At 30.2% G+C, this 14,966-nt stretch overlaps 1 protein-coding gene across 1 annotated transcript in view; it reads right to left on the bottom strand.

Annotated features, from left to right (window-relative positions):
- LOC106459474 (endoplasmic reticulum mannosyl-oligosaccharide 1,2-alpha-mannosidase-like) overlaps window positions 1-13,468 on the bottom strand; it is a 21,573-nt gene extending 8,105 nt beyond the window's left edge. The window contains exons 1-6 of the mRNA XM_022385964.1: window positions 13,360-13,468; window positions 11,550-11,702; window positions 10,594-10,827; window positions 7,621-7,687; window positions 3,576-3,761; window positions 2,485-2,633 (exon numbers count right to left, since the gene is read on the bottom strand). Coding sequence (XP_022241672.1) covers window positions 2,485-2,633; window positions 3,576-3,761; window positions 7,621-7,687; window positions 10,594-10,827; window positions 11,550-11,615 — 702 coding nt within the window. The 5' untranslated portion in view covers window positions 11,616-11,702; window positions 13,360-13,468. The remainder of the gene's footprint in view (window positions 1-2,484; window positions 2,634-3,575; window positions 3,762-7,620; window positions 7,688-10,593; window positions 10,828-11,549; window positions 11,703-13,359) is intronic.
- Between the last annotated feature and the right edge of the window lie 1,498 nt (window positions 13,469-14,966).

Raw genomic sequence — 14,966 nt, 5'->3', positions numbered from 1 at the left:
AAGAGGAGCATGAGCAAAGCCAGTTTTCAGGTTAACATCAGAATATGGAACACCTGATCTAGTCTTGAAACAGGGCATCAGATGGTTGGCAATGTCCACCTGTCACAAAGCTCACAGCATTTAAATTGTTATGTAATGATGTAAAAATAACACTGAAATAATGTGATGCTCTACCTTATATGAACAATCAAAATATGCTAATGATAGTTATTTTTTCATGAATAGGATATTGCAAGAGCTTTTTAAGAATATATTTTTTAATTTCAATATTTATAATAATCTCACAAGTGATGTTTTCTAATATTATTGATGAAAAACAATGCATTATTTAGAATAATGTTGTTAAAATCTGGAAGAAGATAAGCAGCATCTAATTCAATTTGCTCCTGAAGAAGAATATTCAATTACTTAAAAGCACTCGGAATTTTTTTATTTGTACTTTTTTTCGTCATTGTTTGTGCTAATTCTTTCATCATGAATAATTCAATTTGCAATAGAAATTCTCCTTCTAGAAGTGAATTTCTGTAATAGTAAAAATCTGATATAAAATAGAAAGTTATTTTCATCAGAGCTTGTTTGTTTTGTAACTATGCACAAAGCTACACAATGGGCTATCTGTACTCTGCCCACCACGGGTATCGAAATCCGGATTCTAGCGTTGTAATCCCGCAGACATACCGCTGTGCCACTGGGGGGCTTCAGAGTTAGTAGGTTGCATATATTTCCAATGGCAATAAAATTCTGCAACTGGTATTTTATTGTTAAGTGCTAAGCATCATTTGGAAAAACACCCATCAATAACTAACTTTGACAAACTTACAACTATTCTTGTCTGAAACACATTTAGTCCAATTTGAAACATAAAGCAACAAAGAAAACAGAATAAATTCACCTTTAAAAATAAGCAATAATAACTGGAGGCTTTTAAATCACTTTCATTTGAGTACTAACACCATTTTCATGTATGATTTTATAATAATGGGAGATGTTAGTTATTTTGATGTTATTTAAGTAGTAGTAAATGAAACTAAGAGATTTACTATTCCAAGTAAAGATAACATTACAAAAAGGAAAATAATAAAATAAATTACATAACTTAAATATGTTGTTAATGAGTTTTGGTCAAGTTAACAAGACACATTTGATTCACTGTTCAGAATTTCGATTACTGTGCTTTTAACTGATGACAGGACTGGAGCCTTTGATTTACATCGGAATTCCTTTAACTCTACTTTCATCACTCCACATGATGGTTAGGATGACACAGTTATATCCAAAGTGTTCTCTAGGTTTCTGCCAAACCAGATTAACCTTTCCAATGTAAATAATGACTAGTCTACTTTCATCACTCCACATGATGGTTAGGATGACACAGTTATATCCAAAGTGTTCTCTAGGTTTCTGCCAAACCAGATTAATCTTTCCAATGTAAATAACGACTAGTCTACTTTCATCACTCCACATGATAGTTCTCTTGTTGTCAGTCATAATTTCAATGCTGAAGCCTTGTATTAATGGTTGTGACAAGCAGTTTATTGAGCTACAGTCAGTTAGTGATGTCAAGTGGTACAAGCTCCTTGTGCACAGTGGATGTTATGGCTTGCAGTCACGGGAAATCCATTTAGTACCAGATGTCTAGTTCTCTTATACATATCAAAGCTCACATGAACTGAGAAGTGATTAACTTTAGGTTGGCAGCCCATTGTCCTACATCAGAACATCCAGTGGCCTCCTGTTTCTTTAGCACACTAACCACAGTGGATGTTATCGCTTGCAGTCACGGGAAATTCATTTTGTACCAGATGTCTAGTTCTCTTATACGTATCAAAGCTCACACGAACTGAGAAGTGATTAACTTTAGGTTGGCAGCCCATTGTCCTACATCAGAACATCCAGTGGCCTCCTGTTTCTTTAGCACACTAACCACAGTGGATTTGGTGGATTGAAATTTCTTGGACACTCATATGATGAGTGATGGATCCAACACATTCCCTCTTCATGGATTGTAAGAACCTTTCCTTAGGGAATTATTACTCCAGCTGTGGAAGCTGTTAACCTTTATGAAGCCAATACAGCAGTGCATTATATGGTTTGTATGCAAATTTAGTAGAACTGGTCCATTACTAGGTGGAGGTATGCTGTTTTAATACACTTTGGTAATGTAGTAAATATATTTATATACATATACAACAAATGAAGCAAAGGTTTCATTAGGAAACATTACATATATGATAACCCATGGCAATGTTTCTACCACTTGCTTCAATAATAACTAAGAAGTTGTACTTCTATTTTAACCATTCTTGAAAACACTGAAAATTAACAGAGAATGTTTATATTTAGTACGTCAGGGTTGAAATAGTTTACAGTGATGGTTATGACTGCAATGCCTTTTCTAGCTCACAATAACATTCACTGTTTATGGCTCTTTTTTTTTTACAATATTGAAAATTCTCAATTTGAAATAAAATTACAAATACTTACTGCTTTTTCTAAAAACATTTTGTCCTGTGACAGATGATATGTGCTTAGAAGTCCACCCAGTACACGAATTGTAGTTTCAAAGAAATTCACATCTTTGTTGATATTAAAATCTAACTTATTAGCCACCCATTCCCTGGCTTCCTGAAATTCTATAACAAATAAACAAATTATTACAATGAAGTTAAAATTATTTATACAATTGAACACGAGTAATTATGTGTAATAAGGAGTAAGTATTCATTATTCTGCAGAGTAAATAACAGAAACATAAAAAAAAGAAGAAGAATTATACTGCAGGAATGGCCGATCATGCTGAGTGTAAAATTTTAAAACAATTTGGACTCTACTAAAGTGTTGATTTAACAGTGGATTGATTAACTGTAAAAAATAATAAAGTGCCTCGCATTCTCAATAATTCTTGATAAAGAATTAATTTTGTTTACACTTTATAAGATTATAAGATTTGTTAAAAAAAGAACTTATATAAGTGAATTTTAATCCATTTTGTGTACATTTTGAAGAAATTGGTGCAAGAACTTAAACATTCAACCAAGCATTTGGAGTAATACCCAACAAACTTCTTGAAACAACTTATCCATTAGTAAGTCCCCTAAGCTATTTCATTACCAAGATTTAAATATTTTAACAGTAAGAGATGATTGTTTGAACAAGAAAAAAGTTAAAGATGTAAATATATATTAACTTTAAAAAATCAAATCAAATCATATAAACTGTGCTGCTTTTATAGTTTAAATTTATCTTTATAGACATCACATTTTTCCCTCCAGCATTATCTAAATGAAACTAGCTATATATTACATAACAAAATAAAACAAATTAAGCAGCAAATTATGTTAAGTTCTTGCAAACATTGAGCCCTTTAATCAACCTACAATTCTATAATAACTTTTATTTTGGAAAAGCTCCAATAAGAATCTTTTTCTATTAACTTAAGGAACGATTTATTTTTCCTCAAGTGTAAGTTTTTACAAAAATCACCATATTCTTAAAATCTGCACAATAATATGTAAGTAGATTTTTAAGTTGGGTAAAAAAACTGCTCCCTCTCTCTATATATATACTGTACATACCTTCTTTCAATCCCATAATATACATAGTATCGAGAGCATCAATTAATGTGAGTCCAATACCAAACCAATTGTGGAAAGACTTGGAGATTGGCTTCAGATGATCATGACCCCATGCATACTCTCGGTATCCTTTCCATGCATGCTTGAAGGCTTCGACAACTGCCTCTTGATATTGATTAGTAGGACCTGGGAAGAAACTATGAAGATTCCGTAACGCAACAAATAACCATTTTCACAACTTTAACAGTTAAATGTAGTTCTGGAAAAAAGTTCAACATATATCATGGCAACTAAACATATTTCAGTTTAATAATGGAAAATAAATTTTTTTTCACAGTTTTTATGGGTAAAGTGTGACAAAATACGGAATCCAAATCCATGCCCAATGCTTCCATTAAGCTGCCACTGGCAAAAACAAAAACCTTGCCCAGTGATGATAATGGTTCAAGTCAATCAGTGAGTTAAAATTTAAAGTTACACCCGAATAAAACTGTTAAACTGTGTTTAACGAATAAAAATTGGGTGTGTGGCATTTCAGTACTTTTATTTAAAAAATCCTTTTTAGACAACTACTACAGCATGCTTGTTTCTGATGTACAGGATGTCATGATGTTTATTTTTCCTTGAATAAACTTGATAACACTGCCACTCCTTGTCTTACTCATGCAATACAAGATGTTGGCCTGTGAACGTAATAACGAAGATTTGTACTAAATTATTTGTACATGAGACCCAACATCTGATTTCTAATAACCAACAACCAAGTGTTTTACTTTGGAACTGCATAATTTGAAAACATCTACAAAATAGGATTTACAAAAGTCATACTATCATAATATATATATATATATAATTTTTTTCAATCTATATGTAAACTGTCCATTTAGAAAAGTCCCTTAAATCTTAATTAAATTTTAGATTTAAACCTGCAACAATAAGTTCAAAAACATTTTTTCATTACATTTAATTTAACCAACTACTCATAGTTACTAGCTGAATGTCATCCAGATAATGCCAAAGTGTAAATCTCTGTATGGGTTTGCAATGAATCAGGATATGCCAAAAAATGAGATTCTTACAAGGCCATTTTCAGGCATACACAAGTTATGCTTGTTAGACATGCATTTCTCTAATATTATTGTTGTAAGATATCTAATGCTTTCATGCAGTTTACTGAGCATATTCTTGTATTCAGCAACTGAAAAACATACTGAGAACAAAATGCAATACTTGTGAAAGCTGTACTATTATTGTGTGGAAATCTAGCTGGATCTTACAAATAATAAATAGGATGTAGGTTTGTTTGTTAGTTAAATTGTGTGTAAAACTACTTGAGGGCTAACCGCACTAGCCGCCTCTAATTTTGAAGTGATAAACAAGAAGGAACATTAACATCAACTCTTGGGCTACTCTTTGCCAAAGAATACTGGGATTGACTCACATTATGACGCTTCGCATGGCTGAGAGGGTGAGCGTGTTTGGTGATGAGATTCAATCCCACATCACACAGACTGCAAGTCAAGTGCTCTAACCACCAGCTCATGGTTCTAAGAGTTTATGTAGCTTATATTATTCAGTTTCTTTAATTAAATTTGCATGTTAGTTATTTAAAGTATTAGATAGATTTAATATATATAATTAGAAAAGTACATCTGTCTGAGCTGAAGATGAATCTTACCATGCTAAAGTTATATTTGTGCCCTGTTGTTCTACCATTCTCACTGCTGAATGCAAGAAAAAAAAGTATTGATACTACCAATTCCCTTGACAATCTTAAACAACTGAGTCAGATTCCCTTTAACTGTTCTTTTTCGAAGCAAAAAAAAAAAAAAACTCAGAGGTCTTAACTGGTCCTTGTATGACAATCTTCTATCCCAGGTATCATCACTGTAGCCCTCCTTTGAACCATTTCCAACAATTTAATGTCCTTCTTTAGGTAAGAAGCCCACAACTAAACACAATATTACAAATAATGCTTGCTGACCAGTGACCTATACAATGAAATAACCTTTTTTTTTTAGAATTATATTCAATATATCTGCCAATAAAACATAAAATTCTACTTGCCCTACCACTAGTGACAGCACACTGTTTTGACGACCTAAGTAACTGATGCACAATACCAAGTTCCTTTCCTTCCATAACACTGTTAAAGTGATTCACATCAAAATTATAACCCATATGTATTACGTTGCATCTACTAATTAGAAAGCATATGCCACTTATTTGCTCAATTTACCAAATGATTCCAATCATTTTCTGAAACAACTATATCATTCTCGAAGCCAAAACCTTATCATCATCAACAAATTTATGCAACATTTAATCCAGTTTGACTTAACTCCATTTATAATAACCTTCTGCTTTCTTCCTTCTAGACATTTTTCGATCTAACAAACTAACTTATCCCCACACCATTAGAGATAAGTTTTAACAAGTCTTTTATGTGTCATCTTGTCAAATGCTTTCTGAAGATCTAAATATGCTACATCCACACCTTTATCCTCATTAATACCAGTAGTAATCTCTTAATAAAAAAATGATATACCACTTAGTAACTTGTTCAGTTTCATGCAATTTGATTAAGTATTTCCATTGTGAGATCAAAGGGTATCTGTGGTATCCCTCTGTGTTGAAAGGGTTAATTTGGAATTTCAAAATATTTTACAACATTTTAAAGATGAAGACTCAATATTTTTTTTTTACTTTTACATATTCAAAAAAAAATCCTTACAATTTTAAATAAAAATGCAAAGTACTATGTGTTATAAAAAAGTATAGTTAAAGTAAAACATTAAATGTGTTATAAAAAATTAAAGTTAAAGTAAACCACTATACGTGTTATAAGAAAATTAAATTTAAAGTAAAACACTATACGTGTTATAAACAATTAAAATTAAAGTAAAACACTATACGTGTTATAAGAAAATTAAATTTAAAGTAAAAACACTATACGTTTTATAAGAAAATTAAATTTAAAGTAAAACACTATACGTGTTATAAGAAAATTAAATTTAAAGTAAAACACTATACGTGTAATAAGAAAATTAAATTTAAAGTAAAACACTATACGTGTTATAAACAATTAAATTTAAAGTAAAACACTATACGTGTTATAAGAAAATTAAATTTAAAGTAAAACACTATACGTGGTATAAGAAAATTAAATTTAAAGTAAAACACTATATGTGCTATAAACAATTAAATTTAAAGTAAAACACTATACGTGTTATAAGAAAATTAAATTTAAAGTAAAACACTATACGTGTTATAAGAAAATTACATTTAAAGTAAAACACTATATGTGTTATAAAAAATTAAATCAGTTCCCTATTAGTTAAATGGATGAATTTGCCGTGTGGTCAGTAATACTCTGTGGGCTTCAACCATAAGAGAATAAAATAATTATGCATGTAGCTAGATGTGTGTCTCTCACAGCCAAAAGTTCAGTGGTGTTAGGTCCGGATAGGTTAAAAGATGTACATAATCCAACAGTTTGGTTAGTCTTTATGAATACCAAATGTAAAATGGGGTAGGACACCATCATTCTTTCTTGAAAAAGCACCAATAACACCATCAACAACCAAAAAACATTCTCTAATATATTCAGGTAAGCAAGTTGAGCAATTCAGAAAACGGTCTTCCTGTATGATGGGTTGTCCAGTGCTCCTCATAGGACACACAATTCCCGTATCCCTGAAACACTTATACCATCACTTAATTGTACTGTTTGATCAGATAGTGCCTGTGCATAACAGACTTGTCAAAATTAGTACTGCATGAAAACACACCTTACTGTAAGCCTATCTTTCTAAATTTAACACCATGCTTCAAATTATGTGCAGTCATTTATAGATATCCAGAATTTAATCTGAAGATAAAAACCTATCCTATAATAGCATGTATACACAGATGTACTAAATTTAATAACTTAGTAAGGTGATAGTAGTTAGCTGTTTATTGTCACAAGTTGTTTTTTTTTTTACTAAAAATCAGCACTTAAGTTTTATACGTGCAATTGTAACCACTTTTTTTTTAAGCTTACCTGCTTCTTCAATTTCGAAACGTTTTATTTCATTCCGAATGGAAAACTTTTTCAGTAAATCTTTGCCCTGTGAAAAAATAATAATTAGTCAAACACGTGTAAATCCTTTAATTAAAATTAGAAAATATGAAGAAGAGCTAAAATCCCATACTTTGTTTTCTTATCAGAGTTTCTCTTGATCTCATTGGGATTGGCTTAGTAAACACAAAGACTGGAACATTACATCACTCTGCAAGAATATTATGAACTAGCTTTAAATGTGCGAAAGTTTTTTTTTCCCCTACTTCATATATGAATTTATTTATAGTTTATGGGCATAACAAATTAAAATACCTTAATTAAGATCACTCACTTTATTTTCTAATATTGTAGATAATAGTTTGTGTATTTGGGGAGGAGTTTTATAAATGTTGCTTACACAACTTGCATTTTGTATTCTTCTTGTCAATTTTCTTACAGGCAAAAATGTTTCAACGTGAAAACTTAGTGGAAATGGACTGTACATATATGATACGTTTTGTTGACTCTTGCTGAAAGGAAAAATACTTTCTTTTGCTCCATATATATTTAACCAATTAGTATGTATAAAGATATTTCTGTAAACATCCATACTTATTTTAATTCACGCATGTTTTCACACACACACACATATATATATCCAAAGTTTTAATGGCACATTTTCTTCACACACATATTACATGTAAATATTCATGTAATCATTTACAAGGTAATTAAATCATCTATTAATCATGAACAAGAAACTTTTATTTAAAGTTGCATAACATAATACAGCCTTTTCACCACAACTTGTTATGGAAATGAAAATAAATCAAATCTTTATTCCAGTCGTTCCAATGGATGGAATGTTAGCTCCGAGAGTTTTGGATTTTCAGATCAGTTACATTGTTAAGTGTTATTAGACACATGGTAATTGTTCGTTATAATCAGGCAATCAACTTACACTTGCATTTATCTATAAATAATTAGCTTCAATTATGTCATCATTAGTGCTGAATAAAGCTAACAGAATCTACTTACAAGATCAAATGGTTAAAAAGAATTCATTATTTTGCATGTCACTTCTGACAGTACAGAATTGGTAAAACGAATGCTATGTGATATGAGAACTTTCAATTAATGAAGTCTGGTTTAGTGAACAACTTTCCTTTGAAAGATACAAGAAGTGACTTGATTTCAGGTATTACAAACTTTAGCAGGTAAGCAGATTAATATATCTCCCACCTTCAGTTATTGATTGGTACGAATAATAGTAAGGGAATAAATATTAAAGGAAATAAGTAAAACTTTGAAAGGCTTAGTTTCATGTTGGTTTTTAGGCACATTTACTTTTAACTTAAATTTAAGGGAAAAGGTTTTTAGTGGGAATTTGTTACAGACCAACAAATGATACTGTGTTCTTGGGTTCCTTACCTTAGGAAAGGCATTGAATTGTTGGAAAGGGTTCAGAGAAGGGTTACTTAAATGGTGCCCGAGATGGAGGGGTTGTCATACAAGGAGAGGCTGAAATCTCTCAAATTGTTTTCTCTTGAAAAAAGAAGAGTTATAGGGGATCTGATTGAGGTGTTTAATATTATAAAGGAAATTGATAGTGTTGATGTATCATCTTTTTTCATATTTAACAGTGATAATAATAGGACTAGGGGACACAAATATAAATTTTGGTAAGATAGGAGTCATCTTCAGCTAAGACAGTTTCATTTTTCTAACAGAGTGGTTGGCTTTTGGAATGGGTTGCCTTCAGATGTTGTAGAGGCAGTAAATTTAAATGAGTTTAAGAAAAAGCTTGATGAGTATATGAATGATAAGGGCTGACTTTCAGATTTTTTAATAATTATTTTAATTTAGTTTAGAGGATGGAACAGCTGAGATGGACCAATAGGGTTCATGTTGTCCCAAAACATTATGTTATGGTATGTGGCCAAACCAGTGACCTATACAATGAAATTATAACCTCTTTTGACTTGTATTCAATATTTCTGTAAGGTTTGTAACTATTACCTCTAACTTTATTTTCCCAGTAACCAGAAAGACTGACAACATGTAATTTATTGAAACTATTAGTCATTTTAATTACTGAAATCAAACTCCCTTTCAAAATTCTTTATTACAAATGTCAAATGTGAAAGTTTCTACATTATATTTTACCTTTCAAACCATAACTTATTACTACAGTACACTTCTGTATTTTTTTTTGCAAAACAATATTGTACATTTTCTGTAATAAAAAGGCCCAAACTGAACACAACATTCTAAATCATGTATATTTATAAAATGGTAGGAACAACACTTGTTAGCTTCTTTAATCACAGTCAAAAACTCAAAACATTCAAATCCTTTATATGCAATCTTAAGGTTCTTTAAACAAATTATAAAACCCTTTAAAATTCTTATACATTAATATTTAAACAATTTTAAAGGCAACTCATTAAGATTATGCAAATCTCCTGGATCAAATAAACTTTATTCTCAATATCAGCTTTAACAATCATATTTTTATTACTAGCAAATTTGTACAAAATAAGTAACGTGTTGCTATTGTTAATGAGCCATAAAGCCTTCTGTCATCTTACTGGTTCTAATCATTCTGATTTACATACAAGTCTTAGTACACAGTATCATGCCATCAGAATATTTTTGATATATTTTCATCTGAATTGTGAAGGGACTGTATTATAAGTCATGCTTCTACAGGTACAAAGTCCAAACTGTAGTTTAATAGCTAATTAAACTTGTAATAAAGTCTGTTTTGATCTATTAGAAGTTTCCTTAATTAACACAAGAAAATGATAGTCATTCAAAGTGTAGGTAAAGATATTATTTCAATATTAAGAGACATTTTTAAGTAAATACATAAACATTAAAACATACATATTAGAAAATGTTTCTATTCAACATAAATTATGAATTATGTGGTGTTCAAAATTTTATTTAAATATACAAACAAATACTTACCTCTTCCTTGCTCTTATTATGAGGGGGTTCAATTTGCTGAACTTCAGCAACTGACTCCTTCCTTTCAGTAGGGATAATATTTTGTTCAAAATGCTTCTGTGTAAAATCTCTGCTCTTTTTCACTGAAGGAAGTTCTGCCGAAAGTATTGAGTATAGATAAACCACTGAAAAACCAGTCATTGCAAACATAAGAAGTAACACAAGTCGAAGAAATCTTGGTAGCTGATTCCATTCCTATAAAAAATAACAAATGTGTAATAAATTAACATGACTGTTTATAATGAAAATGTTGAAATCACACAAATCATTATCAAAATTAAACTCAGTTTTTTTTACTTAAAATAATAATTAAGCTTGAATGAGTTTTTTTACGTATTTTTTTTGGGGGGAGGAGGATTGGAAACAAATATAGCTAATATTCATTAAGAACTTGGTTACTTAATTAGCATTTATTACATGATTTGTAAAAGGACCCTGAACAAGTTTGAATGAGCAATCGTATTAAAGTTATGTTAACTAATAAATGATATTGATATTTTAAAGTGAAAAAAAATTTATATATATGCACATATGTTAGTCCTTTCTTTGGCCTAAGTTAGAGGTACAGAAAACAAGATACTTCCAAAAACTGGTCAAGCTCAAAAGAGATGTTGAATGAAATGAAAGTTAAACTTTTTAAGAGCCATTCTTCTTCTTCACAGAATATAAACCTGCTATAAATTTTGCACAAAGTAATGTTCTATTAATAATAGCATCGAATCAACTGAAAGTAACAACTCTGCTCGTCTTCTGAGCCCTGTATTATAGCAAAATAACAGGTACTGAGAATAAAAAAACTGACATGAATAGAACTACTAGTTCAAATGAATGACCAACTGTCAAAAATAATGATAAATAAAACCAACTAAATTAATAGGTTTACTTTTTTTACACCTGCTTAATAAGTTTAAACCTACCCGCCACAGACTCCTCCTCTTTACTGGTGTCTGCAGCAGTTCTGGGATAGAGATTGAAACTGACATGCTACTTGCTTATAGCTACAGAGGGAGTCACTGATAGCTTTTCCACAATATCTTTATCTTTTGCTTATTTTTCTATATGTTAAGAATCTAAAAAAAAGGAAATTAGATTCTATAGATAGGAATTTAAAAAGTTTTGGATGTAATGACATTTACAACCACCTTTTTTAAATACAAAAAAATCTCTAAAAAAAAAGAATTTGATAATCAAATATCATCCATTAACTAATTAACATTAACTTCTAACCAATGTAAGCTACCAACACAGACCAGAACTAAAAATTAACCAAGTAATAAATATAGTTAACTTAATATACTGTTCATACTTATTATGATTAGAATGCACTGCTTCGTTAGTTGGGTAACCTTATTGATAGTGATATAGTTGATTGTAATCCTAATAATATAATACAAAGTTTGGCCACGTTAGGAGATTTAGGTTAGTCCTAAATCTATATGCTTAGCTAACAAAGTAAAATAATCCATATATTAATATCAAAGAAAAATTTATACAATAAACATTTAATCAATACTGTAAATGAAAATAATATTTAAAAAGTTAGAATATAACTTAAGGAAATGATTACTTTCAGATTCTAGGATATGCCTTCCACTGCCCAATACAACCAATTATTTGTTAGATTAAATGACAAAATGTACAACTAGTGCATAAGTTATATTTTGTCAGATATTTCACTTACAGAACTTTGAGTCATACAAAAAATTATGAAAATGTTTGAATTTCTTGTTAAGAACATATTTTCTCTGCAGATCTTTAGTTGTACCATTTTACAAAAAACATAATGAATATTTTGTTGCCTTTTTTGTGAGAAAAATCAGATTGGTAAGTTAGAACTTCATATGAGCAATTTATCTCAAATTTGACTGAGGAACAAACAAGTGCAATGTATATAAATAAGCAAAAGAAAATATTCATTAAAATAACATTACAACTTACAAGGTAACACAAAAAATAATAAAATAACCATTTTAGTACTATGTCCCTAAGGATTAATAAATTACATTGTAAACTAAACACAACAATAGGTGAATGTTATTGAAAGAAAACATTAAATTGATAAATAATCATATCCTTATTCAAAATAGCTTAGGCTTAAGCTTAAGACTAAGTTGATTTTTGTACTTTTCTTTACTGATTAGTCAACCTAATTTTAAAATTTAGTTCAATTTCAGCAGCTTAAACTTTAAAATTAAAACAAACTTTAATTAATTTTAAAGTAGTATTAATAAAAATAGTATTAGCATCATAGAACAAATAGTTAAAACAATACAGAATTTATAAAACCTGAAGAGAAACAACAACAACAACAAAAATACTTATTTACATCCAAGCAAAGTTAAAATATCTACAACTTCTTTAGACCCACTAGTCGTTAACAAGAGAATGGTTATGTCTAATGTGAATGTTCAAAGAATCAATGTAAAAATAACTAGAACCCCAGAGTCTGGTGTTGGTAATTTACCTCTCTTAAATTTTAAAAGTAGGTGAATGTTTAAAGGACAAAACTTAAAAATAAAACATTGGAGTCTAATTCAATTATTATCCTAATCACAATTACACTAGTCTGTACTAATCTAGTAATTACAATTGTACATTAACTTGCGATATATACATTATGATTATATATATATATATATATATATATATCATTATTCATAAACAAATAATTGAAACATCTCAGCCACTGTCTCAATGTTCTTTGCTTTCAATAAGTATTCTATTTACTCAATTTTAGGCCTACAATGGTCATCTACATGGACACTGACAAATGATGTAAATACAATGTGAATTTAAGTTTTAACACCAGTACACGTCTGCCTAATTTTACAACTAGTTTACCAGTCAGACATATTTCGGAAGTTAGTTTCCATGACTTTCTTGCGTGGATGTATTTGGGCGCCCTCTTATGGTGTTTGAAAAGTGTGTATATGTCAATACTAAAAATATTATAGTATCTCTTACACTCAATATATTTAAATAAAACACAGTAAAAACTTAAGAATAATTGTTGTCGAAAAAATAGCAATTTATAATTGAGTACGATGTTACAGTATTGTAAAGAACAGTAAACCCAACTTTCTCGATGCAATTTAAATACAGAAAGTTGTTCAAGGAAGCCACTAAGTATATTCCACCCTAGTTATGTACTAGTTATTTTAAGATAGGAAATGAAATTTATAAACAGAATAAAGGTTTGTCTGCGAGGTCACATCTTTCATCTCTTTTAGAAGAAATATTCCTGTTTGATGTCGAAACTCGTGCGCTAGAATAGTAGAATAGCATTATTGTTTTATGTATGTAATGCCATGTTTTCTCAGTTTGGAACAGATTTAGATTATTGCAGATTCGACAAATTTCTTTTCTGAGAACTCTTCAGTGTAGATGCCCGAAGATACACTTACTCAAACTTTGATTGTTGTTTAATTGAGTAAAGATTGTTCCACAGTGTTCTACATTGTGTCCAGTCTCAGTATCTTTCTTTTCCTCGAACTCAGTCGTGGTTAGATATTTCAGATTTTCCTCTGCTTTACATTTTTTTGACAGACTTTCTGTTACTCTGCAGAATTTACCCGAGTACTTATAGTTAAATCAGTGCTCATGAGAATATCACACATATTGGTAATGAGAATTATTTTGATCTTTCAGATAAGTTATTTAATAATGATAGGCTGTTGAAAAGTAGGAATGGAATGGTTATCTTTTTAAGAGATCAGCGGCAGCCTGCTGAGACAGACTACATAAAAAGGAGATTGAATCTTTATTGTTTTTAATTGGAGGTTTCAAGGGTATGAATATTTTAATTGCTAATTGTTATAAGTCATCTGATCGGTCAGATAAGCTCAAAGATAAATTTTATAATGAGTTCAGGACTGTTACTAATGTGGTATTCAGGTACACTGATAGCCAGCACTTAGTCAAAAGTTTCTGTGAAATCAAAAATTCTGGAAATGTTATGTAAAAGAAAAAATTGCATGTGAAGAGCAAAGAAAAAAAACGAAAAAAAAAACGACAACAACAAAAAACAAGCGAATACAAGTAAGCAAATAATACAAATTTTAATTACAAATATCTGAAGAGATTATATAACTAAACTGGACTACATCTGGTTGTTGAAGTGAAGAGCAAAATCAAGAGATGTGTACTTACCCCACTTTTATTGTTCGATTGGTGTCATTAGAGTGATGTCCTACAATTTCATGGGCCACTTATTTCAACCAATGTTTCAAATACACTTCTAACAATCCCAAGTCAGTTTGTACAGGTTTCTGTATCATCTGTTTAAATATGAAAACTTTTTAAAAGTACATACAGAAATGTGTGAAAGCTAGCTC

This window comes from Limulus polyphemus, unplaced genomic scaffold (assembly GCF_000517525.1).
Source record: "Limulus polyphemus unplaced genomic scaffold, Limulus_polyphemus-2.1.2 Scaffold614, whole genome shotgun sequence".
Classification (NCBI taxonomy): domain Eukaryota; kingdom Metazoa; phylum Arthropoda; class Merostomata; order Xiphosura; family Limulidae; genus Limulus; species Limulus polyphemus.
This window is presented reverse-complemented; position numbering and strand designations above follow the sequence as displayed.